At 39.8% G+C, this 27,025-nt stretch overlaps 1 protein-coding gene across 3 annotated transcripts in view; it reads left to right on the top strand.

Annotated features, from left to right (window-relative positions):
• ELOVL7 (ELOVL fatty acid elongase 7) overlaps nucleotides 1–27,025 on the top strand; it is an 85,402-nt gene that overhangs the window by 27,514 nt on the left and 30,863 nt on the right. For all 3 annotated transcript variants that reach the window (XM_044772059.2, XM_044772071.2, XM_014831037.3), the window contains exon 2: nucleotides 20,332–20,429. In XM_044772059.2, the coding sequence (XP_044627994.1) occupies nucleotides 20,366–20,429 (64 nt within the window). In that variant the 5' untranslated portion in view covers nucleotides 20,332–20,365. The remainder of the gene's footprint in view (nucleotides 1–20,331; nucleotides 20,430–27,025) is intronic.

Genomic DNA, 27,025 nt, shown 5'->3' on the forward strand with positions numbered 1-27,025 from the left:
CCACAGATTGAGGAGAGAAAACCCCAGTGCAGGAGTAAGAACCAGCAGAACAAAACGGTTAAGGGCTGAATGATGGAAAGGCTTGAGGCCAGTTAGACAAGTGCTATGTTCTGAAAGCCAAGGTCAGGGCTTCGGGAAGGAAGGAGCGGTCAGCAGTGTGGGACTGCAGGGAAATCAGGGTAGATAAGAACTCAGAAAAAGCCTCTGGGTTTACCAAGAGGGAGGTCCTCAACATTTGTGTAAAGCTCCAGTGAGAGAGCACCCCTTTCACCTAATGAGATGGTTATCTGAGGACAGCCTCAAGCACCTCTTCGAGATGCTAGGGTCCAGAATCCCCACCGTGATGAACCACAGTATGTCAGATCTTGGAAACAATCCCTCTCCCTTATGTCATTATTCTTATTTTTTCAATTTAGGTTTAGCAGTTTGTCTGTTCCCAGCCTGGTGAGGGGCTTGTCACTATTGTTATTGATTTACCAACATAGGCCATGACCACTTGAACTTTTTCCTATCACAACCCTATCTGATGACAGTTAAATATATACCAAGCAAGAAATTTGGCTCTCTGCTGTCAAACTGATTGTCAAGGATCTCTTTGTTACTCTGTGCTCTTTCTTTTCCCCTCAAGATAAGTTTTTCTTTCTCATTTTTGCGTTTTTATAGGACTTGTCTTAGATAAAGGTTGAGACTAGGCAAAAAGAGAAACCTTCTTTGTAGAGAATAGAGAAGGAAAGCTGGGGTCATGAGAAGGGTAGGAGGACAGTGGTGGCTTGGGGATGGGTTTTACAGAGTTATTGGAAAGAGGCTGCATTGATACCCTCCTTGAAACCATAGCTCAGCCTTCTAACAACTCCATGAATGATGTTTGAGGGAGAGATGTAAGATCAACACGCTTAATGTAAGCATAACTCAAGGTTGTATTCCTAAGTTTTATTTGGAGGACTCACAAACTCTACAGCTCAGATGACAGATGGAAGAAATCCAATAAATACTGCCCCTATCTTGGGTGGGAAAAAGGTACAAGAGCAAAGATGGGGGGCCGGCCTGGTGGTGCAGCAGTTAAGTTTGCACGTTCTGCTTCTTGGTGGCGCGGGGTTCGCTGGTTCAGATCCCGGGTGCGAACGTGGCACCGCTTGGCACACCATGCTGTGGTAGGCATCCCACGTATAAAGTAGAGGAAGATGGGCCTGGATGTTAGCACAGGGCCCGTCTTCCTCAGTAAAAAGAGGAGGATTGGCAGTAGTTAGCAGAGCTAACCTTCCTCAAAAAAAAAGGAGTAAAGGTGAAGTCTTTTTTAGTTTCAATGGTGTGATTTAGTGATAGACCTGCATTTTTTCATAATGATGGATTATCTGAGATGCTGAACTCTATCAGAAAGAAGTTCCAGATGGTGAAAAAGTAGTGCTCCTATCCTGTATTTCTAGCTTTGTGGATATCAGATACTTGGGAATTTGTTAGGTGATAAATATGTCTGGAGTAAGTTATTCTGAAAAGATGCTATATGGCCTAATTACTCTGAAGATCTTGTAATTTATTTGTGCAAAAGTTTTTTTCATATGTTTTATTTCATTTAAAAAAATTTTAGATATATGCTGAATTTATGTTTGGTCAAATGAGTACTATACCGTAAACAAAGGACAAGGAAACAGTTTTATGTGCAATTTGACTAATTATGAATTCATTGGACTTTGCAGTACTGTATCTTTCTATTTACTGTCCAAGAGGAAAGACACGTCAAATTTCTCTAGCAATACTGAATTTTGGTACCTTCTGTATTTTGTATTTTGGCAAGTAAAACAAACTCATAGTTGAAGCCCAAATGAAGACAAAGCTTGATTGGTTGAGTTATCCAGGTGCCAATTTCTCAGTTTCTGATCTTTATTCTTGGTATTTCATTATTCATTAGCCTTTTTAATAAAGTTTAGTGGGAAAGAGAAAGAGAGAGAAAACTCAAATCAATCTTGCTACTTATCAGGAAACAAGTTAATTGAATTACTTTAGAAAGACACTAAAGCCAATAAAGAGAAACACTGCAAATGCCCAGTAAGCTAAAGCTAATTTAACTGTACTAGCTTCTCTACTGTACTATGTAATACATAATATTAAACACGTATAATCTAATTTTATAGTATAATATGTGTATATGCTGTACTCTGATTTAAATGTATTATGTCTTCTTTCAAGCCATCAGGATTTGGTAAAATGGTCATAATTCAAGTAATAAGATGCAACTAATCTTATTCCTAGAATTGAAAAAAAAAGTACAACTGACCTTTAATGAAAACACATTCCTCAAGTTTTTCAAAATCAAATCCCATTAGAGAAAATCTTTTGAGAAGATCTAGTACAGCCTCTCAGTAAAAGGCAAGAGCACAAATAGAACCCAACTAAACAGCAAATGGTTGAGAAGTTGACCTTGTCATGTGAGTTATTTACAGATGAATATGCTTTATTTGCTTATGCTTCTAACTTAAATTTGAAGTTGAGAAAATTGGGCCTTCCTGCTAGCCAGTGCAGCAAAATGTGGTCATCAGCTATGATACTTTCCTTAATTGATTGATTGATTGATAAATACCATGTACATTTATTTCTTGCCTCTCCTCCCCTGGGTTAGTTCTGTATAACATAAGTTTGCATATGACACCCCTTCCATTCTAACCCACAAGAGTTTACAAGAGTTTTAGGTAATATAAGACATGTCTACAAATAAAATAAAATGCAGTAGGATGACTACCGAATATAGAGGTACAAGCAGGAGTGAGAACCAAAATAATTAGCAAGCAGTGTGGCATGGATGTCCAACCCATCAGAGAGCATACCAGCCATGAAAATGTGGGCTGTCCCAGCGCACAAGAGCAGAATATCAGTACTGGTTATGTCTACTGTGCCATAGGATTGCATATAACTTGTATAATTTAGTAATTGATTCAGCTGAATATTAATATATGGTAATGGCTTAATCTATCATCAGTTTTGGACAAACCAATATTTTTAACATCATGAATTCTCTATAGAATCTCTTTACGCAGAAGTTTAGATAAGCAGGAGACAATAGCTATGCAATTGAAAATAGCTATGCAAATTAGAAAAACCCATATGTGTGAAAAACCTTGAATGAATTAATGAACTCACCTTCTCCCTTCCCCCTTAGCATGGGATTCTAGTGTCAGTGTTTTCACCCGTGAACAGGAAATGAAAGTGTATGTTAAGTATTAATATGTGGCAGGGAGAGGATCCCAGGAGCACCGCCCCAGGCCGGGTTGACCTGCTTCTATGGTTCTTCTACTCCAAAACATTTTTCTTCCTACTGTAAGAAACGCTGTATTTCATTTTCTTAAGTACCTAAAACTCTCACTTAAAGATTCATTTGTGTGAGTAAGCATTGTCTTAAAATAAAACTAGAAAATCATAGTGCAGTGTTTCCCTGGTGTAGCTGAAGGGCCAACCACCTGAGGTTTCTTAAATGAGCCCTTAAAATGATAAAAAGAGATTATGAAAAACACGAAAAGGTTGGAGTCATTCCTTTTGTAAAGAACTAGTTTAGACAATCTTAACATTAGGCCATAGTAATTGGCTCATTACTATAAAATATGAAGATACTGACATCTCGCATTTCCTTCCCGCTGATTTCGGATTTTTGTCAGTTGTTATTTTAATTTGGGGAGGCAGTGTCACACAGTGGTTCGTAGAGCCTGGGCTCAGTGACCCAGACCACAGGTTACCTAACCCTGTTTGTCTTAGTTTTCCTCATCGGTGAAGTAAACAGAGAGTTGTTGAGGAATACAAATGAGTTAGTTGACATAAAGCATCCAATATATATGGGCGTTCTATAAACATTATTTATAGTTATGTCTTTATGTTGTAGGGATTTATAATATTTACGTCCTCTTCTATAATCCTAATATTCTTTGTACATTTAAATGGATTCTGCCCGCCACCAGTCAGTCTTTTTAAAAGCGCTTTTCCATTCCTGAGTTATTTCTTTTGATTCATTTCTATGTTGGCTTGATTTTGTCATCGTGTACTTTTTTCAGGAAAGCTATGGATGCAATATCCCTGAAGTTCTTCCAGTTGTGAGAAGGTATTTCTACTGCCTTTGTACTTGAGCAGGATCTTAGTTAGGTATAATATTCCTGTGTTATGCTTTTTTTTTTCCTGAAGTGTTCTAAGTGTTAATCCATTTGGCATTGAATGTTGCTGTAGACAAATCTGATGCAGCCTAAATTTCTTTTCTCTTGTATATGATTTTCTTTTTTGGTTTAAAAATGTTTTAAATTTTCATTCAGTAAAATTACTCTTTTTTTTTTTTAAAGATCAGGTCCTGAGCTAACATCTGTTACCAATCTTCTCCTTTTTTTTCTTCTTCTACCCAAAGCCCCCCCGTATGTAGTTGTATATTCTAGCTGTAGATCCTGCTGGCTCTGCTATGTGGGATGCTGCCACAGCATGGCTTGATGAGTGGTGCTAGGTTTGCACCCAGGATCTAAACCAGCAAAACCCCGGGCTGCCAAAGCAGAGCACACTAAGTTAACCACTCAGCCACAGGGCCGGCCCCCAAATCACTCTTTTTTACATTCAGTAAATTCACTCTTTTTGGATGATAGTTCTATGAGTTTTGAGTTATGCATTGAATTATGCAACCACCACCATACAGACATTTCCATCACCTCCAAAAATTTCTTTGTGCTAAGCTTTGTAATCAGCCCCTCCTCCAACCTCTAACTCCTGGCGAACACTTCTCTATTCTCTATCTTTATAGTTTTGCTTAATTCAGAGTGTCATAAATGGAATCAGACACATGTAGTCTTTTGAGTCTGGCTTATTTCACTTAACATAAACACATTTAGATTCACCCATGTTGTTGTGAGAATTAATAGTCCTTTTCTTTTTATTACGGAGTAGCATTTCATTGAATGGATATACCACAGTTTGTTTATCCATTTATTAGTTAAGTGTCATTTGGGTTGTTTCCAGTTTGTGGTGATTATGAAAAAAATCACTATAAACATTTATATACAGGTTTTTGTGTGAATGTAAGTATTCATTATTCTTGGGTTAATACCCAAGGAGTGAGATTGTTGGGTTATATACTAAGTGTTTGTGATTTTGATTGGGATTGTGTTGATCAATTTGAGGAGAATTGATGTCTTAACAATACCGAGTTTTCCAATCCATGAACATAGTATAACTTTCCATTTATTTAGATCTTCTTTAATTTCCTTTTTCTCCATACATGCACAAATTTTTTTGTATTTTTTCAGTTCATCAGTTTAACCAGAATTTGTCTTGATATTGATGGTTATACATTAAATTTTCTCACAGTCTAGTATTCTCAGTCTATCTGTGAAGTCAGTAGGAAATTTTCTTTTATTTGAATATTACTGCTTTTTCTTCCATTGAATTCTATACTTTAGAAATACCAATTATCCTTTTATTGAATCATCTTTGCCCACTCTAGTAGCTTTTCTCAATTGTTTTAACTTTTGTCATTTTTATTTGATTATTTCAAACTTCCTTCCATATCAACAATTCATTGTTCAGCTATGACTATTTTATTTCTGGCTCTTTCTCATTTATTTGTTAGTGCTATAATGATACCTTGGTCCTCAGTTTGTTTCTTTGGTTCTCATTCCCCAGTTTCATTTCATTCTTTTGTTTTATCGTTTTATAAATACATGTTTTAAACTCAAAGCACTTGTGAAGAATTTCCTTTTTTTACTGTAGTTACATTTTTTTTCCCCGTCAGTTGAGTTCTTTGTCTGCTATATAGTCTTGTTTTACTTTAAAAAAAAAAAAATCTATTTGTGAAGTTTTCTGGTCATTTTTTCATTTTACGAATACTTGGGCACCTCTGGTCAAACTGTTTTCCCTGATATAATATATAATATGGGTGCCTTTTCGGCCCTTTTCCACAGTATTTTTTTTTTTTAAGATTTTTTTATTTTTTCCTTTCTCTCCCCAAAGCCCCCCAGTACATAGTTGTGCATTCTTCATTGTGGGTTCTTCTAGTTGTGGCATGTGGGACGCTGCCTCAGCGTGGTCTGATGAGCAGTGCCATGTCTGTGCCCAGGATTCAAACCAACGAAACACTGGGCCGCCTGCAGCGGAGCGCGCGAACTTAACCACTCAGCCACGGGGCCAGCCCTCCACAGTATTTTTGAGCCCAGGTTTTTTTTTTTCCACTGAGCTACAGTTTGAGGGCTGAGAATTTCAGGTTATACCCATTTTTTCTGTAGCCTGAGGACATGGAAGGTGAAGGAAAGAAGTATTCAGTCTAGGTGGGTTGTACTTGAGTTGCATGCTTGCTTTTAAAGTGTTGTTAAATATCCGTACTGAGAGTCACTCCATCTCACAGGTGAATCCCATTCTCCTGGATGTCTTTAAGGCATCTTTGTCTGTTCACCAGTTAAGTATGGAGCCTCTGTCATCAGAATCTGTCCTGTTATTCCATTCCCCAGCTGGAGAAGGAAAAGATTAGGATTATTAGTCTGTTTGCTTCTCTTCATATTTGGGGGTACTTGTGGGAGTTCTCAGGCTTTTTCTGTCACCAGTACAGTGAGGAAGAGGCCATATTGGGTTGGGAGCTTTGCCATGTTGTGAATGCCACTCTGCTCCAGAGCCTTTCCTGGGCCTCGACTTTGTGACATTTACAACATCTGTATGTGGCCCTTCCTTATTTGTTTGCTTCTGTGAGATTATGAGGGCATTTCTTTGACCGTTTATTTTACCTTCTCCAGTATTTGGAGGAAGATTCTACCAGGCGGCTTTCTTCTGCAGCTTTCTGACTGTTGCTTCTTTATGTTTGTCCCTGGCTTCTCTTTTTGTGTCCTAAATGTGGGTGCTCCCTGCGATGCTACCCTTTGCCATGTTTCCTTCTCTATTATTTATCACAGAAATTTATTCTGCTCCCCTGTTATCACACCTCTCTTTATTTATAGCTAATGATGACCTTAATCCTGAGCTCTGATTCTGGTTGTTTCTCAAAGGTGGCTAAACATTTTCACTTGTATTAGTTTGCTAGTGTTCCTGTAACAAAGTACCACAAACTGTTTTAAACAATAAAAATGGTTTAAACAGTAGAAATATATTGTCTCACAGTTATGGAGGCTAGAAGCTCAAAATTAAGGGGTTGGCAGGGCTCTTTCCTTCTGAAGGTGTGAGAGAAGGATCTGTTCCAGGCCTTTCTCCTTGGCTTATAGATGGTCATCTTCATGTTCATGCTACATTCTTATATGCATGTCTGTCTCCAAATTCCCCATTTTCTAAGGACGCCAGTCATATTGGATTAGGGCCCACCCTAATGACTTCATTTTATCTTGATTACCTCTGTATAGACCCTTACCCCAAATAATGTCATATTCTGAGGTACTAGGGCTTAGAACTTCAATATATCAATTTTAAGGGGACACAATTCAACCCATAACACTTGATTATTCACCTATGCCACAAATATTTTCTGCCACATGTCAGACAGTAGTCTAGGCACTGGGAACACAAAGATAATGAGGCTCAGTCTGTTCCCTCTTAATGAGTGGAAAGATAAGAATTAATAAACAGGCATTTGCGATACTGTGCAACAAGTACTATTATAGATGAGACAAATCATGATGAGACCACCTTAGTGGGGCACCTAATCCTGACTGATGCAATCAGGGATGACATCTCAGAAGAAGAGGTGCTTAATGCTGGATCCTTCCCAATAGGGTGCAATAATTGCATAATTGGTCTCTCTGCTTCCAAACTACACCCTCAGTCACCCAGCCCTGGACTCTATCACCCAATTAATCTTTCCAAGCATCATTTTGAGTTAAGACATTCCCTGGTTGAGAAAACTGTAATGACTCCTCATTGTCAACTGAAGGAAGTCCAAAATAATTCTTAAGCCTGACTTTTGGTTCCTCCACAATCAAGTACCACCATTGGAATCTACCTTTCCTGTCTTGATTTTTTCATTGTTCCCTTCTTTCACTCTGTACATTACCAAAACAGACTAAAAAATATTCTGTAAACACACTTGGTACTTTTCTCTAATTTCTTGAAGGCAAGGTTTTTGTTTTGTTTTCTACTATGTCACTGGCACTTAAAACAGTGCTTGGTGTATAACAGATGCTTAAGAATATTGGTTGAATAAGAAAATGAATGAATTTTCTCTTGAAGGTCCCTCTTCTTGTGATGCATGCCTCTCCCCCCCTGCAATGCACACATTTTTGCCTATTGAAATCTCATTCTCAAGGCCCAGCTTACATGTCCTCTACCTCCATGATGCCTTTCTTCTGGGTCACATGTGCCAGGTGTGAACCTTCACTCCTAGAGGCTGTGGTATTCTATGTGAACTATTTGTGTGACCCCCACATTCTGCTTTGCATTTTAGATGTCTGTGTAGGTGTTTATTTTTCCTGCCAAATGAAAGTTGTTTGAATTCAGAGACCATATTTTATAAATAATATTGTATCCTGCTCAGCACTTTCTTGCACAATAACAGATGCTCAAAAAATACTTTTTGTTTAAAGAGGAAATGTATCAGGGGAGTATTGCATTCATTTGAAAAAACATGGAGAAGACCTAAGGGATGGAGCATTATGTCTGGCCCTATCGTCTTGCCTCGTTTTTCTGAGTTGACATGTTAAAGTTCATTCAGCAGATATGTAATGAGCACCTGTTCCTCTTAAGGCATTGTACTAGGACTTAGATTACAAATAGGAATTAAACTGCCCTTGAGGTACTTATCACTTCTTTTGACAGAAAAATGAGTCCCATTGGTCCCAGTGGTCACTTATCTGTTAGCCTGGTGGGTCCTACATATATGGTGTTATATTTTCTAGAGGCATCCTCCTGTCCCCTCCTACCCAGCACTGAGTTTTACACCTGCTGGTGATTTGAGCAGGTCCTTTATTTACCCTAGGGTTCTCTGACTCTTCTCTAAGTTTGCCTGGTCTCTCCAATTCTAGAATGCTGCATTGGGACCACAGACTTGGCAAGGATACTGGTTGCTGTGCTTAGCCCGGGAGGCCCTCTGTTATCACAAGAATAATAGTAAGCACAGTAAATAGCACATATAACATTGTGCTGTAGGTTTTACATGAATTTTATTTCCTAGTGGGGGCTGTTGCTTGTATCATTGGTTTCTAGGATTCCTTCGTTTCTAACAAGTTGTCATATTAACATGTTGAGGTTGTTAAGTGAACATCTGAACTAAGGATTGTCTGCTGCTTTGCTCAAACTCATGGGTCATGACTGTGCTGCAGAGCGTGAGCCAAACAGAAATGCAATCTGAATTAGTCGGGAGGGTCATGCATATATAGTGTTATATTTTCCAGAGGCGTCTAATTTTAATAGGTCCCTCTATTAGGGGAAAGCAAAGAAGTGAAAATCAAGATGAAATAATGGAATAGTAAGGAATGGAGGGGACGGTAAAGATATTTGTTTTGAGCTCCTGCTTGACATGGAAATTACAACTCTTAAACCTGATTGAAGGACAGTCCTGAGTCTATTCATATAAAGAAGGTGTTAATATGTACTACCATGTCATTGTTATTGGGGGATGGGAAACACTCATTTTATTTAGACATGCCAAAAACCAGTCAGAACAGCATAAGTTCATGGAAGTGGTATAACAACAATTACAAGTGTGAGTTCAATCCTATGCTGTGTTTATAGATTTATGGTGTATGTGTATCATTATTGAAACTGTAGCACAAGATAATTCTAAATAGCAGATATATAAAAGTCACTAGAAAGTCTTACAGTGCTGCAAAGCATGGTTAACTTATTAGTCATGTTTTGTTTAAAGAAAAAAAAAATCAAGATTAGGGGCTGGTCCGGTGGCACAGTGGTTAAGTTTGCACACTCTGCTTCAGCAGCCTGGAGTTTGCAGGTTTGGATCCCGGACATGGACCCAGCACCACTTGTCAAGCCATGCTGTGGCGGCATCCCACATAAAATAGAGGAAGATTGGCACAGATGTTAGCTCAGTGACAATCCTCCTCAAGCAAAAAGAGGAAGATTGGCACCAGATGTTAGCTCAGGGCCAATCTTCCCCTCATACACACACACACACGCACACACACACAAATCAAGAGTAGTTTATACTGAGCACATATCACCAGGATGAGCAGAGAGCATTAGATGGATGGGCTCGCTGTCAGAGCTTTAGTTCATATTTGAAATGTCACTGCAGGGTAATCTCAAGTCACAATTACAGCAGACCTTATTTCTCAAAGCTAACCCCTTCTTCCTTGTGGGCTAACCATTCTTCCCCCTTATTTCAGGCTTCTCCTTCCTCCCTGAAGCCATGTGCTTCCCCATGTGGCTGTGGGCTCAGGGTAAATACAACACTGATTATCCTCCAGACACCACTGAGGTCCCAATCCTTTATCAGTGCTTGGTTTGGATATTGGCATGTGATTCAGTTCTGGGAAGGGGCACTTAAGGAGCTTCTGGGGAGCATCCGGAAGGATTTTGAAGCTCCTAAAAAGAGATACAAAGAAAAGACCCTTTTCCACTGGATGAAGATGTATGGGAATGTGGTAATTGGGATGACTACTACTATCTTTCTCCACAAAAATGACGAAACAGAAACTAACCAACTCTGAAGAAATTTCCCTACCCTTGGACTTCTTTTTCTATGAGATAACTCATCTCCTTACTACTTAAGTCATTTTGAGTTGAATGTTCTGTTACTTGCAGACAAAAACATCTTCCCTGATACTTTAACATTCCCATTTGAAAAAAAGAAAGTTAGATATATAGTATCTTTATTTGATATTTGTCTCGATCAGTTTTGTTTGCCTAAAAGATAAAGCTTATGTTTTAATTTTCTGTAATTTACTAAGACCTAAGATGTAGCAATGATCTTCTCTTTCACGGTTGCTGGAGAACCTTACGCGTGTTTCATCCTGGAAATAGATTAGTTTCTTTATATCTTGGGTGTATGTGCTGACTCAGAGATCTGCTCCCAGATTGCACATCTCTTACAGGTCGTTCTGAATCACCAGAGAACTCTTTTCCAGTATTGTTTGCACCTTCTCCTCCTCCCCTTCTTGACCCAGCTCCTTGACATTTCCAGGTGACGTTCTTAACTGAATCCTTTGTCATGAATTTTGTGCGTGTTCCTTAAATTGTGGTATTGTCATGTCTGAGAATCGTTTATGCAGTTTTCAGAAGTTCCCAAACCTGGCTCATAATCAGAATCTTCCCAGACTTACTGACCGAATCCAAATCTCTCTCCAGGTGATTCTGATTATCAACCAGGTCTGGCAACCACTGATATAAGGGCTATCGAGGACAGAAAAATTGTACTGACCTGATCCCATACCTAAGATAAATGGGTTCAAACCTCGCTTGACAAGGTAAACAATGTAAGAACAAAATTTTATTTCTTTATAGCTTAATTTTTAATTTTCAATAAAGGTTTCTTTATTCTTTAGAGTGATGAGAACCTATTTCACTCAACTCTAATCTATGAGCACCCTTCTCCATCCCCCTGTCAGCAAGTTAGAAAAAGCTTATGTAACATCAAGTTAATTGAGAGGAGGAGCCCGTTAGTCCTCGACATCCTATGTCTACATTGCCATCCTGAGACATCCAGGGTCCCATCAGGTCTCTGGCCACTTGTCCCTGCAGGTCTGTGTTGTTGCTATCTGCATGACTCCTTCATTTTCTACAGCTCTTCTGCAGTACTTCCCTGCTTGTCAAGGGTGCTCAGATGTCTTTCTGCTGCTCTTGCACCACCTGGAACAAGAGAAACTCACCATGGCTGCCTAAGGCCCCACCAACCACCTGTTCCATCTCTACCCAGGCAACACAGCCTGACCCCTTCCGCTCTCTGTTGCCATAATCCTACCTGGCCCTTTGCCAGGGCTTATTGTCCCTTTCCCTGAGATCTGCACTGTAATTGCTTTCCCTCTGACTCTCCCCTCCCCCAATCCTGAAGCGTGCTCTTTTGTGCTTGGGAGGCATGGAAACCTCAGAGGTTTCCTCCCAAATCTCTTGTCTATGCCCTCTTCCTTCCGAGGGGAAACTCAAGTTTTTATACATATATATGAAACCTTAGGATGAAATGCAAGATCCTGTATGGTAGGTGTAATGAACATGTATTTTTGCTTTTGCAGTGTGTGTGCATGTGCCTGTGCATGTATTAGAACACAGACACATGTATATAGTAATTAACAAGATTGAAAATCTGTCATTGGAAATAATTTTTCACTAAGTTCATTTCATGTTCTAGATTCACATTCTTTTCATTGGAGTTTATAATAGGTGGTAAAGATAAAAAGGATTTAAACTAATATGCTGAAATGCACACATCTAAATGAGTGTTTTCTCCAAAACAGTCATCTCAGGCTCCTATACATTTATTCCACTAATATTGCCTTAGCCCTAATCATTTCTGGGTTTTTTTCCTTTGGAACTGTCTTCATTTTACAAACCGTAAGTTGGAAATGTTAGTGGTGAATTATCATGAAACCCACTTCCGCTGCCCCCATTCCCATCCCACTTATCAAGATATAGCTCGGCTTGTCTATGTACCTTCAAAACCACTCTTAACTTATGGTTAGTTATGACCTTGATTTTTAGAAACGATAGATAAAGATTTTTCTCCCTTAATGCCATTTAAATGAAATTCTGAAAAACTCTATGTTGATTTGTGAAAGAAAAACTCAAAAATTGTTTTGAACAACAGCATCATTGAAGTCAATGTATAATTACAAAATGATTACTCTGAAGCAAACCACTCTTGTTTGGATGGATAAATGTTGGTAGTTTACTTTAAACCAGTGAGTTTCAACGGGGGATGACTTTGCCCCCACCCCCACCCCGGGGAATACTTGGCAGTTTCTGGTGACCTTTTTGGTTGTCTCAGCTGGGCAGGGGGAGTTCCTGGCATCTAGTGGGCAGAGGCCAGGCTTGGTGCTGCACATCCTACGGCGCTGAAGGCAGCCTCCACAACTAAGAATTATCTGGCCCCAAATTCAGTACTGCTGAGGTTGAAAAGTCCTAGTTTAAACAAACAAATGATTACTTGTAGTCATCCGTCACATTTTAATATGCTTAAAAGCTTCTGGTCCCCTCCCCCCAGCCTCAGTCTTACTAGATCATGCCATGGAGCCAACTCAAGCAGCCTCATCTTTCCGTCCAGCGCTCAGGCTCACAACCTCTTTGAGGCTTTGTTTCTGCCTTAAGTACAGAGGGTGGGGTGGGAGGGGGAAACCCGTTCCAGTGAGAAGAGAGGCAGCAGGAGAATACACAGGAAACACACAGATTGATGTTCAGGTGGAAGTTTCCCTGGCAATCTTTGAATTCTCCCTGAGAAATTTATTTATTCGCTCCGAGTTGTTTTTCCCACCCAAGCAAGCAGGGGCAGAGACTCCATCTGAACGTTGGTTTTCCAGAGTCGTAACCCAGAGAGAGGCTGACTGTGCGGTACCGTCACCTGGGAAGTTGTTTCATCGCCTCACAGGCTAAGGTTCCACCGCCCCGTTCTGCCTCACTGCTGAACTTCCCTTTAATGAGCCAAGGTTGGCTGCCTTTTCCTTTTGCTCTCCAACTCCACCCCACTCTCCTCCTTTGCTACACCGTCTGCATTTGAAGGCGAGTTTTCCTTATCTGTTCTCCGATGAGCAGTTATTATTTCTGTGGTTGATTTGCCCTGTCCCGCTCTCCTCCTTTTCTTTGTACAAGGGTAAAGTTTCAAACCACCACCCCAACATGAGGCCAGACATGGTTTTCCACAGGAAGGTCAGCTGTTTTGTTCTCACCCTGTGTCCTCAGCTCCACCAAAGACCTCTATCCCTATTATGGCGCCTTCCTGTGGCTCGTTAGAGTTTATATGTCCCTGAGCAGCATCTGGGGCTACCCAGATCTGTTCTTGCAGGTTTGTCCCTGATGTCTGATTTCCAAAGCAGAGATCAGTGGGGAGCCCAGAACCTCCCAAACATCAAAAGAGAAAGGGAAATCCATATGGCCCTTTTCTTGGATCATTGACATGCCCTAGGAAAGCCATATGATGACTCTACCTCTCCTTTCTCTCAGGGAGGGTGTCCCCCACATGTTTTGCAGGGTTTGGGTAAATCTCTACATTTGGAAATGGTTAGCCATGGTTTTAGATTTCGGGATTCCTGACAGGTACTGCCTATCACAAGCAACTCTAAGGTCCCATCCCTATCTGAATGAACTCTAGCAAGAAGTTTTCCCAGATGAGTTCTGCCTTCTGATTCCTGTTGAGATAGTGTTGAGCAAATGGACAAAGTGATCAGATACCTTAAGCACATTCTCTGGGTTCTGGTGTTAGTGTCTCTGTGGCTGTGGATAGTCTCCAGGTAAGCTGCCCTTTGGGAAGGGCCTTCTCCTGTAGGCATCAAGCACACTTCTCACATTTGAACTTGACTTTTTTTTTTTTTAAAGAAAGCACCTGAGCTAACAACTGTTGCTAATCTTCTTCATTTTTTTTTCCTTCTTCTCCCCAAAGCCCCCGCAGTACATAGTTGTATATTCCAGTTATAGGTCCTTCTGGCTGTACTATGTGTGACACCGCCTCAGCATGGCCTGATGAGCGGTGCCATGTCCACGCCGAGGATCCGAACTGGCGAAACCCCGGGCCACCAAAGCAGAGTGCACGAGCTTAACCGCTTGGCCATGGGGCTGGCCCTGAACTTGACATTTTTAATGTAGGTCTACAGAAGCTAGTCTGGGCAGATTAAGTCCCTTCTTTACCAAATGCCCTGTTCACTGTGTGATACTGTCAAAAACAAGAAGCAGAATCCATGGGTCACTTGCAGGTGCTGGGCAATGGAATACCAGCGCGAGTCCCCCATCAACAAGCTCCTGTTTACTTTAATCTTGCCACATATTTTTTGAGGCCTTTGGAGGCAAGTTGAGCTCTGACAGGGAACTTTTTCCTCTTCCCTTATAGCACCTCCCTTCTCTCTTCCACCCTTAGTGGAGGTATGGTGATTTGTTTACTGTTTTTGAGTTTTAAGTCTCTGTTTCACATATATGACAGCCCTGACTTTTCTGGCATTCCAGTCCTGAAATTTTATGCCATTCAGTATTTTAACTTGTTTATTAAGGTCCCAGTTCTGTGATCAGCTAGAAGATGTCTCTAGACTTTCATCACATAGAACAAGCTTCTTCCCACTTCTATGTACCATTGTTTAGTAATCAAGAGTCCATGTTAAATCATGGTAAAGGTGGGGGAGATGCCTGGCTCTAGTCCAGGGGTAGCACTATATTTGAGGGACAACCCAGGATGCTCCAAATTCAGTTGTTAACAATTTCCTAGACCAATCCCTGCAATGTAATATTGGCATCCAATCCATCACTGTCCCAGCTTGTAAGGAAATTCTGAGTTGTTTGTGTTCAGTACCAACAAGGTAAAGGGATCAGGTTTTCTTTTCAGGCCCCATCCCCACATAATTATGCACTTTCCTTCTCTTCTGGTGGACCCACAAGTGTTAAAGACTGTTGGATAGCAGGTTATCTACAAGCAAAGGATCAGTGAGAGAGTCCACATTCCAGAAAGCTTGGGCTAATGGCTCCCTTTCCTGCTTCTCCAGTCCCCCTTCTCTTTCAATTGCTCCTCTGATTACCTTCCTCCTCTTCCTTCATCTCAGTCTTGTGTGGTCTTTGGAATTAGAGAAACCAGCTCTGTTTGCTGCCTGAGAATATTTCTGGCATGCATTAGACTGTGGTTTCTTTGAGTCTTTGTGTTTTGGTGATGAGGGCTGGGGAGAGGAAAGTGGTGGAATGAGTGAAAAAAGAGGAGGTGGGAACTGCCCAGAAAACAGAATAATACTTTGGAATGTAACCCCACCATGTGCCATATAGAATTAGACTCTTTCGCTCTGATTCTGAATAATTCAAACAGCATTATTTTGGCAGATTAATTATGAGAATAATGGCTTGATGTCTGTTATATCAGTGGTTAAGGTGAGTGGGGAAGTAGCTTTTATCATTGTCTAAAACACTCATGCCAGAACAGATGGAAAACATCACGGGAAGAGTCATGTGTAATCTTGACATACCAGCTCTTAAAATGAAAGTAGTAGTATTTTCTCTTCGTTTGTTCCATAAGCTGCCATTCAGCTGTACTTGATAGTGAGTTTGGCAAGATGTTTCCCAATTAAATTAGTACAACTTATCTCTACAGATGACAATATCTGACTTTGATTGAATGTTTATTCTTTATCAGATTCTGGGCTCTAAACTATACAAACATATATTACCTCACATGGTCCTCGAAACAACTCTGTGAGTTAGTTTATTTTTACCTTGGTAGGGTGTAGAATCGCCATTTTACAGACAGGAAGTTGAGCTTTAATTTTGCCCAGGGTCACACAGCTATTAAGTGGTGGGATTCAGACCAAGGTCTTTGTGACTCCAGAGCCCCTGCTTTTACGCCCACATCACACCTTCATTATGGAAATGATCCACAGGAAAACAAGAGTTCGGGCTGACTCTGCAGGACCCTGGCATCACCACAGCCAACCTGGAGTCTGAATGCAGCTTGAGGACTCTGGATGTATCAGATCAGAGGCATGCTGAGCTGCCTCCCTGGACTTGGAGAGATCCTCTGGAGGGGATGGGCCCTTGAGGAATGAAGATAAATCCCTCTTTTGTGTGTGTGTGCATTTGTGTATGGGGTTTAAATAGGAATGTCCCAGCAAAGATGTAACTGATCCCATTTTTTTTTCCTTTAAAATATTTTAATTCTTTTTGGATAGGTAATATAGTCACATGAGTCAAAAACCAAACATTATAAGGTCTTCCTTCCACCCCTTCAGCCCAGTGTGTACCCCATTCCCTTTCCCATGGATATCTTTTCAGAGTTCCTTTTATGCTGATGCTAATATAAATGAATGTAAATGTATATTCTTACTCCTTTCATTCTTTTCTATATAAAGGCAGTCATTTTAAAATTCTGTACCTTCCTGTACTTTTTTCACATAAGGATTTATCTTGGATATCTTTCCATATCAACACATGGGGAGCTTCCTTATTCTTATTTACAATGGCGTAATATTTCATGGTGTTAGATGTGTTATCATTTATTAACCACACTCCTTTTAATGGACATTTGGTTGTTTCCAGGCTTTCTTCTTACTGATTCAATGAAAACCTTGAGTATATGTCATTCTGCATATGTGCATGTATATCTACAGGATAAGTTTCTGAAAGTAGGATTGCTGGGTTAAAAAATATGCATTTACAATTTTTACTGATAATGCCTAATTGCCCTCACTAAGGGTTATACTACTTTGTACTCCCACCAGCAATGTATGAGTTTCCCATAGTCCTGCCAACAGAGGTAACACATTTTGGGATTTTGTCCCATCTGATGATAAAAATGTTTGGACTTTGGCCCATCTAATGTAAAAAAATTGTATATTTCTTACTATGATTAAAGTTAAGCAACTTTTCATGCTGAAGATTCATTTGTATATCCTATTCTGTGAAACTTTCCCATTTTTTCTTGGTTTATACATCTTTTTAACAATTTCTTGGAACTCTTTATTTGTTAGAGAGAGTAGTCTATGATATGAATTGAACTTTTCTTTTCCTGTTTGTTATGTGGCTTTTTACTTTCTTCTTCTTATGGTCAAATTTGTTAGTCTTCTCTTATGTCTTATAGATTTTAAATCAAAGTTAGAAAGTCCTTTCCAACTTCAAAGTTATAAAAGTGTTCTCCCTACTGTAATCTAGTACTTTCATGATACTAGTTTTCTTATTTAAATCTTTGATCTAATTGGAGTTTATCCATGTTTGGATCCAACTTTTTTTTTTTCAGATGGCTATTCAGATGTACCCACCATTTATTGAATAACTGCTGGTAATTCAGTGCCCACTGGTTTGAGTTTCCACCTTTATCAAATACCATATATATATATATGATATGGTATACATATGGTATATGATGTATATATGATGATATATATATATGAGAGATATATATATATATGAGCAACGTCAGCATTGTGGCAGAGTGAGCTCTTCCCTTGGACTCTCCCCTCTAAGATACAACCAAAAGGACATTCATACACCAACAGAGGACATATACACATCACAAAAGATGTCTGGGAGACTCACACAGCCATATGCCTGAAAATGGTGGGGCTGGATCCTCTGGAGGAGCTCTGTGGAGAGAGACAAGCTGCGGCAATGGGAAGCGCACAGGTGAAAAGGGTGCCCTGTCCCCACCTGGCACTCCAGCCCCAGAATTGTCCGGAGCATGGTGTGGTGAGCATAACAGTGGTGGCGGGGAAAGTATGCAGGTGAGGGAGGTGCCCCATCCCTTTCCAGCACTCCAGCCCCAGGATCATCCAGAGCACTGTGCAGAGAGCTTGGCAGTGGTGGCGGGGAAAGGGAAAGTGCACCGTCCTGCAATGGCCCAGAGCTCTGTACAGAGAGACAAGCAGAGGCTAGGGGAAGCACTGGGGAAGGAGAGTACCCCTCCCCCTGCCCGGTGCTCCAGATCTGCCATAGATCAGTTGCTCAGAGAGAAAAGCAGTCAGTGGCTGGAGCTGGGGAGCCCCTGCTCGTGAGGAGCCCAGAATACACAGCCCCTGATCCCCATCGTGTGGAGGTAGATGGCAGCTGTGACCAGATAAGGGCACCATGAGGAAGCAAAAATCTACTCCATCAAGCAGTATAAGTAGGTATATTAAAGCTCTAGACCAGAAGGAAAGAGACAAGTACTCAGAAACCAACCCTGAAGGAACAGAAATCCATAACCTAGATGACAAAGAATTCAAACAGCTATCATTAAAAAACTCAACAATTTACAAGATAACACAGACAAATTAACAAATTCAGGAGCTTGAAATCAACAATACAAAGAGACTAGGCACCCCTGTGTTCATTGCAGCATTATTCACGATAGCCAAGACGTGGAAGCAACCCAAGTGCCCAACGACAGATGACTGAATAAAGAAGATGTGGTATACATATACAATGGAATACTACTCAGCCATAAAAAAAGACATAATCGTCCCATTTGCGACCACATGGATGGACCATGAAGGCATCATGTTAAGTGCAATAAGCCAGACAGAGAAAGACAAGCACCATATGGTTTCACTCATATGGGAAATATAAACAAACTTACAGACAAAGAGAACAATTTAGTGGTTACCAGGAGGAAGAGGAGGGGAGGGTAGGCACAAGGGGTGCAAGGGCACATTTATATGGTGTTTGACAAATATTAATGCACAACTGAAATTTCACAATTTTACAAACTATTCAGACCACAGTAAAAAAAATTTTTTTAAAGAAAAATATATACATATTTAAATGGTTTTATTTTAGAATGCTAGAAGAAAGTCTGAATTTTCCTGTTACTGACCTTAGGGTTTCTTTCTTGTTGTGGTAAAATTTACCATTTTGACTGTTTTTAAGTGTACAGTTCAGTGGCATTAAGTACGTTTGTGTTATTGTGCAACTGTCACCACTGTCCATTCCCAGAGCTTTTTCATCATGCCACCGTATGAGTTGGGAATCAATATACTATTCATTTTATGACACACTATCCATTTGTAAGGTGTATGCTGATTTCGGAGATGTGAAAATGTAGGAAAGGGTACATCTTAGAATTTATGAAATGCAGTTCTAAATTCCCAAATGTATTTGGTGTATTTCTGGACATTCCGTTCTGTCCCCTTGGTTTGCCTCTTTCTGTGCCAGCGGCACACTGTTTTAATTATTCTAGATTTAGAATATCTTTTAAGTTATAATGGAGCTAGTTTCCCCTCACTGATCATTTTCAGAAGACTGCTTTTTGTAACTGTTCTTGTCTACCTGTTCAGAAAATCTAGGCAACTTCTCCTTGGATCTTGTACATCTTCTTTGCCTCCCTCTTTCTACCTCTGTTCCACTTAAATTGTAAAAACTTGAGTATAGAACACCTTATTATACCTGAAGATCAGCTGTAAGTCTGGATCAGAGGAGCTTCTTTGAAACTTTGTGTATCTTCTCGATGTTCTTTATCTGGGTTTTAGCATTGCTATGGGAGGTGCAGTCCATTCCTGATGTGTGTTGTTGCCATAAAAGAGATGCTCCTGTATGTTCCTGAAATCATTTACTCCTTTTGTATCTTGTACATAGAATGTCAGCCTTTAGAGTGAAGTAAGCATCGTCCTGATAATGCCAAAAAATCTTAAATGTTTGCAGCTGCATCAGGGTTTAATGTGTTTCACTAATGCATTTACCCTCAATAAGTTTATTGTTTTGCCAGTTATTCCTATTAAATTTTTAGCATTTTAAATATTGTGTTGCTATAAACTTGGCTTTATTTGCATTTATAGATCATAAACACATTTCTTTTTTGTTTTCCTGAAGAATCCATTTTGAGAGCCAGTAAATCCTGTGGAAAATGGCCTTTAGTGATCTTACGTCGAGGACCATGCGTCTTTATGATAATTGGATCAAACATGCTGGTAAGTAACCAAATTTCCTAATTGAGCCTCATTCTTTCTTTTTTATGTCAGATTTCCATATTTAATAGCATTTCATTGGAACGGAATGAGAGACTTTGCAGCTTAATACTTCCTCAAAGACACCCCAAATATTGATTTTTATTACTAGTTAGTGAAGAGGAAGTACAAGGGTTTCATTACAGACATGTCCAAAGACAGAGCTACACAGATGTCCAGTGCGATGTTTATAACAGTGAAAATAGCTTTAGTATCTAGTGAAGGGAATTGGTTAATAAATGATGGTGCATTCCAACTCGGGAGCCACTAAAAGTGATTTTGGAGGCACAGTGCTCCTTGGCTGTTTTCTGCCCTAATGCTCCTAAGGGAAATAACAGTTTCTGCCCACAGTGGCTCCCCCCATGGTGCTTCTTGATGGGAAGAGCTGCATCCCCCAGGGGTGTATCAGAAGGGGCAAGGAGCGTTTCCTAGGGTAACCCCTGAGTAATTCTGAAATGCCTGCCTTCTCCCCTTGCCCATTAAAAAAAAAAAATCAATGTTTTAGAAGAACATTTAATACTGTAGCAGGAAGTTTAAAATACATAAAATGAAAGCAGGTTATAAAACACCACATGTATTTCTTCTGTGAGGGTTACCAGTTATCTCTGGGTGGTAGGATTATGGGTAATTTCTGTTTACTTATCTATGTCTGTCTAGATTTTTTAAAACCACTAAATGTATGTTGCTTTTATAGCTATTACAACACTTTTAAAATATAACAAAGGTAAAAATTTTTTAAATAGGGAATCAGAGCATTTTAGAGCTGAGATGGACCTAGATATCATCAAAGCTAACACCTCATTTTAGAGTTAAAGAAAATGAGGCCCAGAGATGTGGCCTTCCCAACATCATGGTTAGTTCTTGGCAGAAAAGACTAAAACCTATGTTTTCTGATTAGTATTCTGGTATTTCGCATTTGAATTATTTTACGCATATCCACCACCATCACCACTTTAGATTAGTTCTTCCTTATCAACAAGAAATGGCAGGGGGCAGGCCCCTGTGGCCGAGTGGTTAAGTTCATGCACTCTGCTTTGGCGGCCCAGGGTTTCACTGATTTGGATCTTGGGCGTGGACATGGTGCCACTCATCAGGCCATGCTGAGGCGGTGTCTCACATGTCACGGCTGGAGGGACCCACAAATAAAAAAACAATACACAACTATGTACCGGGGGGTTTTAGGGAGAAAAAAGGAAAAATAAAATCTAAAAAAAAAAAGGAAATTGCATGTTCACCAAATTCAGGAGGAAAAAGTGCCATCTTTTAGCACCTACCACAATTGAAATTATATTCCAATTTACATTGATTTTTTTGCAAAGATACACTGTTTCATGGTTGCCATCTTTCTCAGTAGACTGCTAGAGACCACTTTGATTTCACTAAAAAAAGTCCCGGCAGTTTTGCCCCTGAAGAATGCCAAGGATCTAAAAGAGATCTTGTAAATAGAGAAGCTGCGCTCTGCTAGGGGAATAAGGGAGAGTGACTATTTCCATATTTTCTTCTTAGTTTTCAACTTAATGTAATGATGCAGAGAACATATAGGTTTCTTTAGAGGTCATCCGTCTCTGAAGGTTTACCGTAGTTCTCATAAATTCAGTATTTAATTTAAATACTATACTTTTTGTTTTGTTCTAAAGTTTTTTTTTTTTTTTGAGGAAGATTAGCCCTGAGCTAATATCTGCTGCCAATCCTTCTCTTTTTGCTGAGGAAGACTGGCGCTGAGCTAACATCCGTGCCCATCTTCCTCTATGTTATATGTGGGACGCCTACCACAGCATGGCTTGCCAAGTGGTGCCATGTCTGCACTGGATCCGAACCAGCGAACCTTGGGCCGCTGAAGTGGAACATGCGCACTTAACTGCTGCGCCACCAGGCTGGCCCCTGTTCTAATGGTTTTTATTTTTATTTTTTCAGATACTAATATTTTAATTGCTTTTCAAAGTAGATATGTACCTTGCTACCTGAACTCTCATGATTTGAACTCGGGAACCAAGCCAAATAGAACAGATCCCTTGCTATCCAGCACTTGCTGCTCACTATCTCAAATGCAGGAACCCAAGAGATAATCAATATCCTAACTCAAGAGCCAAATAGAGTTAGATGATGATGAGTATTTGCATAGTGCTGGAAGTCAAAAGTGTTTTAAAATGAACTACTTCTGAATTCCACTTCCACTTTTATTCATGAGTCAACTCTACTTTTTATGAGGAATACTTACATTGAAAAGCTGAGTAATATTAGGTCAGAAAAAGGAATGACAAAGGAGTGGAGGTGATTAGAGAGACACAAGACGAGCCCTGGAAACAGCATTGCAAACAGTGCAAGGAAGAGGCCAGGAAGAGGCAGGGAATACTACCTGTCTGAGTTTGTTAATTTGAAGTCTTGAGAGAGGAGGGTGGGTATGGGGATGTGTGACGAGAAGACCTAGATTTACGTTCTGATTCTCCTGTGGACCAGCTATGTGATCTTGAACAAGTTATTTATTGTCCGCTAGTCTCAGTTTCTTTGTTAGCAAAACAGAGATGAGAATGATACCTACCAGCTGCCAGATAATATGCGTGGAAGTGCTCTGTTATTTGGGAAGTATCCCAACACAAATGGTGGTGGTGGTGCTGGTTACAGATAATTGATAGAGCATTTTTGTCTTTAAATACTTTTAATAACGCATATCACTTTTTAAAGAAGTTTCTTCACATATTTTTTCCTGTCAGGACCTTGAAGGGTTAAATGTTCTGTGTTGAGATTTAAGAGAACACTATCAGATGTAACAGGAGAGGGTTTTGCTTCTGCTTAGTGTGGTATTGATCTCTGAGAGCCCTTAGGAATCATTTCTGGCCGTCTTGGTCCAGTTTTACTTTGCTTACCCTGGGAAGGTCAGAGCCCATGACCAAGGGCCAAGAATTTCAAGTGTATTCTTGGCTTTGGCTCTAATCCTGAGTAGCCTTCAGGAAACTTAGTGATATTCGTTGGTTTTCTGATTGCCAGAGAAGTGGTGGTCATGCCTAGTTGTTTCATGTGGAAAATTCCACACCTAGAGAATTTAAAAATGGTTTAATTAATACTTAAGCTATAAGAGGATTTATTATGATTCTTAGATATGAAATGTCAAATTTTGAAATAATGCTATAGTAGCATTTTGGGCTATAGAGAAATGAAAACATTTTTAATGTTTAAAAAGCACCTTTCCTTGTGTTTGGATAGTAATAATAACTTTTCAGACTTAGTTGTGATCTTTTTGCAAGAAGATGGAGTCTGTAAGACTGCTGCCATTTTGAACCTTTAGTACTACACAGGGTGCTAGAGGTACACCTTGGCTTTTCCTTATAGCTTCTTCATCTTATTGGTACTTGGAATTTCAGAGAGAGCTCTTTGAGCTAGTACATGCTACTTCCAAAGAGAACACTCTCTTACAAGGAGTTGATGGAAAAGCTCCTTAATGTTCTATATATGTGGCACTTGTGCTTCGCCTGTACTTTCTCTCTGGAACACTCTTAGAGAAGATTAATCAGGCTAATAATGTCAGAACTTTGATAATCACTGGGGTATGGACTCTCAGACACCTTTCCTTCCCATCCTCTGCTTTCATCTCGGCTCTACTCATGACACTTAAACCCAACTCTGATGACCAAAATAGAAGGTGCATCATCAGCCTTTTGTCTCTGGGGAAAACAGGGCTCACCTCACCCCTGAACCTTTTGTAGTTTGTGGAATCACAGACTGAGTCCAAATTAACTTTAAATATTGCCAAGCAGTCCCCTCTACAATCTCCCTATCAAGTTACCATCCATTTCTGAATTGTAGATTTCTCATCATGGGGACGCCACTACCTCACATGGAAATGGGCTCTCTGTTCAGAAAGGTGTAACTGTTGCTGAGAGAAGGAAGGAAAAATGAACAGTTGTCAGAGTCACGAACATTGTATTGAAGACTTCGAGTTTTATTTGGTCAGTAGAGATAGCTGATTTCAGCAGAGGAAGAATCTGAGCAGACCTGTACCTTTAGAAAGTGAGTTTCGCTGTTGTGTGGAAGACAGGATGTAGCAGATTGGATCAGGAGGCAGGGAAAACACATGAAAGACCACTGCAGAGCACCTGGTGAGGGATGCTGAGGCCCTGAAGGGAGGTGAAAGAAGCACACCGAACCCCTGGATCTCAGCTCTGATCATTGTGGTCAGGCAGCTTTTTTTTAAATATGTGATATCGAACCTGAAGTGAGTTCGCTCAGCCGTTGCACAGCAAGCCAATCTCTGACACCAGCTGTCGTGGAAGAAAGTAGGAATTTTATTATTGCACAGCACTGAGCAAGGAGATAGGGCAGCTAACGCTGAAATCCAAACTCCCCAAAAAGCTAAAAGGAAGGGTTTTTATTTGAGGTTTTAGGTAGGGGAGGGGGAGCATATGGCCTTGCTGGTCAGAGCTTTCCCACCAGCCTGTGTTTGGCCTTGAGACCCTTGCAGAGAGGAGAGAGCCTGTGACCTTGCTGGTCAACAGCTTTCCCACCAGCCTGTATCTCTTTGTGGGGAAGAGATAGTGAATCCAGGTGCTTGTCCTTGGTGGTGTCTGTCTCCATGGAGGATAGTGGATTCTGGAGCCGGGAAGCCAGGGAGCAAGCAGTGAATGAGTGTTTTGGTTTTAACCTCATATATGCTGGGTTTAATGTAGGGAAACTGATATCAGGGTAAGTATGAATTACCCCCTATTTTATGTCCATCTCTCAATCTTGAGGGATTTGGTGCTGCGACTGATCTAGCTGCTTCCTGCTGGAACAGGGCATAAGTTGTTCCATCTCACTGAACCAGTCTTTTAATAAGACAGTGATGCAAATGGGCTCCCGAAGTTAGGCCTGTATCAGGTAAGTAAGTAACCAGGTATTTAATAAGAAGTTTTTCTAGAGAAACCAAAAGAGAAAAACAAGGTTAATGGTTGGAACAAATTATAAACTAGTTCTTGAGCCCAGGGGGCAGCCAGTCAAGATTCCTAGAAGTCAGGGTTGAGGCATCTTTTGCAGTTTGAAATGTCTCTGATGGTCTCATCAGGCACTCGGGTAGCTTTTTGAGTGGTTTATGCAGCAGTAGACATGAATCTCTCTTAAGTTTATATTAGGTCCTCCAGCTTCAGTTTGCAAGGCTTTAGGAAAAAGGGAAGATTTAGTTTTCGATGACTCCAAATGAAAATGATTGGAAAAAACCCTGAAAATGTTAGTGTGGAGGTTTGTAGCCAGGTATTTCAGGAGACTAAAAGAATTCAGGAGCCAGTCTAGTTAACAGATGTAACAAAAATCTTAAAGACAATTGACAGAACCAAAATCCAATATCCACAAATGTGTATTACAGTTTCTATTGAAACATAATCTTTCTCTCTAAAGTCACCCTCAGTTTCACTAGACATAGCCAAATTAAGACTAACTGGTTTGCAAAATAAGTCTAGTTTTAATAAATTTGGCATAATTATTTACATAAGTACAGCAAGAATAGTAATTGATTATATAGGCTCTTTTAAATCTGCTTTGCTGGAATGTGATAAGGAATCTCAGGTTGAACTTTAAAGGCCTCTCAAGGAAAGCCAAGCAAAAGACCTGTCATCATATTCTGCCTGCAGTACCTACAGATTTGGGTGAATCCCTCTCTTTGTGAGGTTCCCCAAAATATTGAGGTTCCTTGTGCCCGCCAGAGTGAGCTACATTCTCTGCTCAACCTTTCCAGATCACAGAACCCATAAGCAAGGTACCAGGCCAATATTTCCAAGTGGCTTTATTCCAGAATGTCAACCTTCATTCCTCAAAAGCTGTCTTGTTATATCCAAGCCTGTATGGTTTTTTCAAATATGGTGTTCCAGTCAAAGCTTTAGTAATATAACCAGTGTTTATAATTGTGTCCTGTTATAAGAAGAGCAGATTCTTAGTGGACTTGTGCAAACAACCATATTGCCATGAGAATAAGAATACTTAGTCATCAGGAGTTTTTATGTTTTGGAGGGCTCAGATAGGGCGAAAAAGATGAATGTTTCAATTTTGTTTACATTTGCTATAAATTATAGTTCCTTAAGAGAATAGAGAAAAAGGTTTTTTTTAAAACTGGAAAAAAACAAAATATCAAAAATCAGCAATATCTCAATGAAAAAGCCATAAACATTATAATCATCCCTATTGGTTTATTCAGTCCTGTGTAATTGGTTCTTGATCTTAATCTTGTGTCAGCAGTTTGTGAGGTGATCAGTTTCTCTGCTAGAGTTCTGTCATTTCTACCCAGTTTAGTTTTACAATCTGAACGTTTATCAGAACCTGTATTCTAGAGTAGGCACCAGAATCTTTTCCATGACTTTCTCTGAAGATGAAACATATTTGCAAAAACATCAAAGTAAAACAGCAACTGTCTGCAAATAAAAAACCTTTCAAAAATGGTAATTTACAAAGACACTTGACAATTCTTGTGACATATAATACTTTGAGATAATAATCAGAATTATGTTAATATAATAATCAGAATTAATATAATATTATATAATATAATATATTATATATAATATAATATATTATATATAATAATGTAATATAATATAATA

This window comes from Equus asinus, chromosome 10 (assembly GCF_041296235.1).
Source record: "Equus asinus isolate D_3611 breed Donkey chromosome 10, EquAss-T2T_v2, whole genome shotgun sequence".
NCBI classification, from domain to species: Eukaryota; Metazoa; Chordata; class Mammalia; order Perissodactyla; family Equidae; genus Equus; species Equus asinus.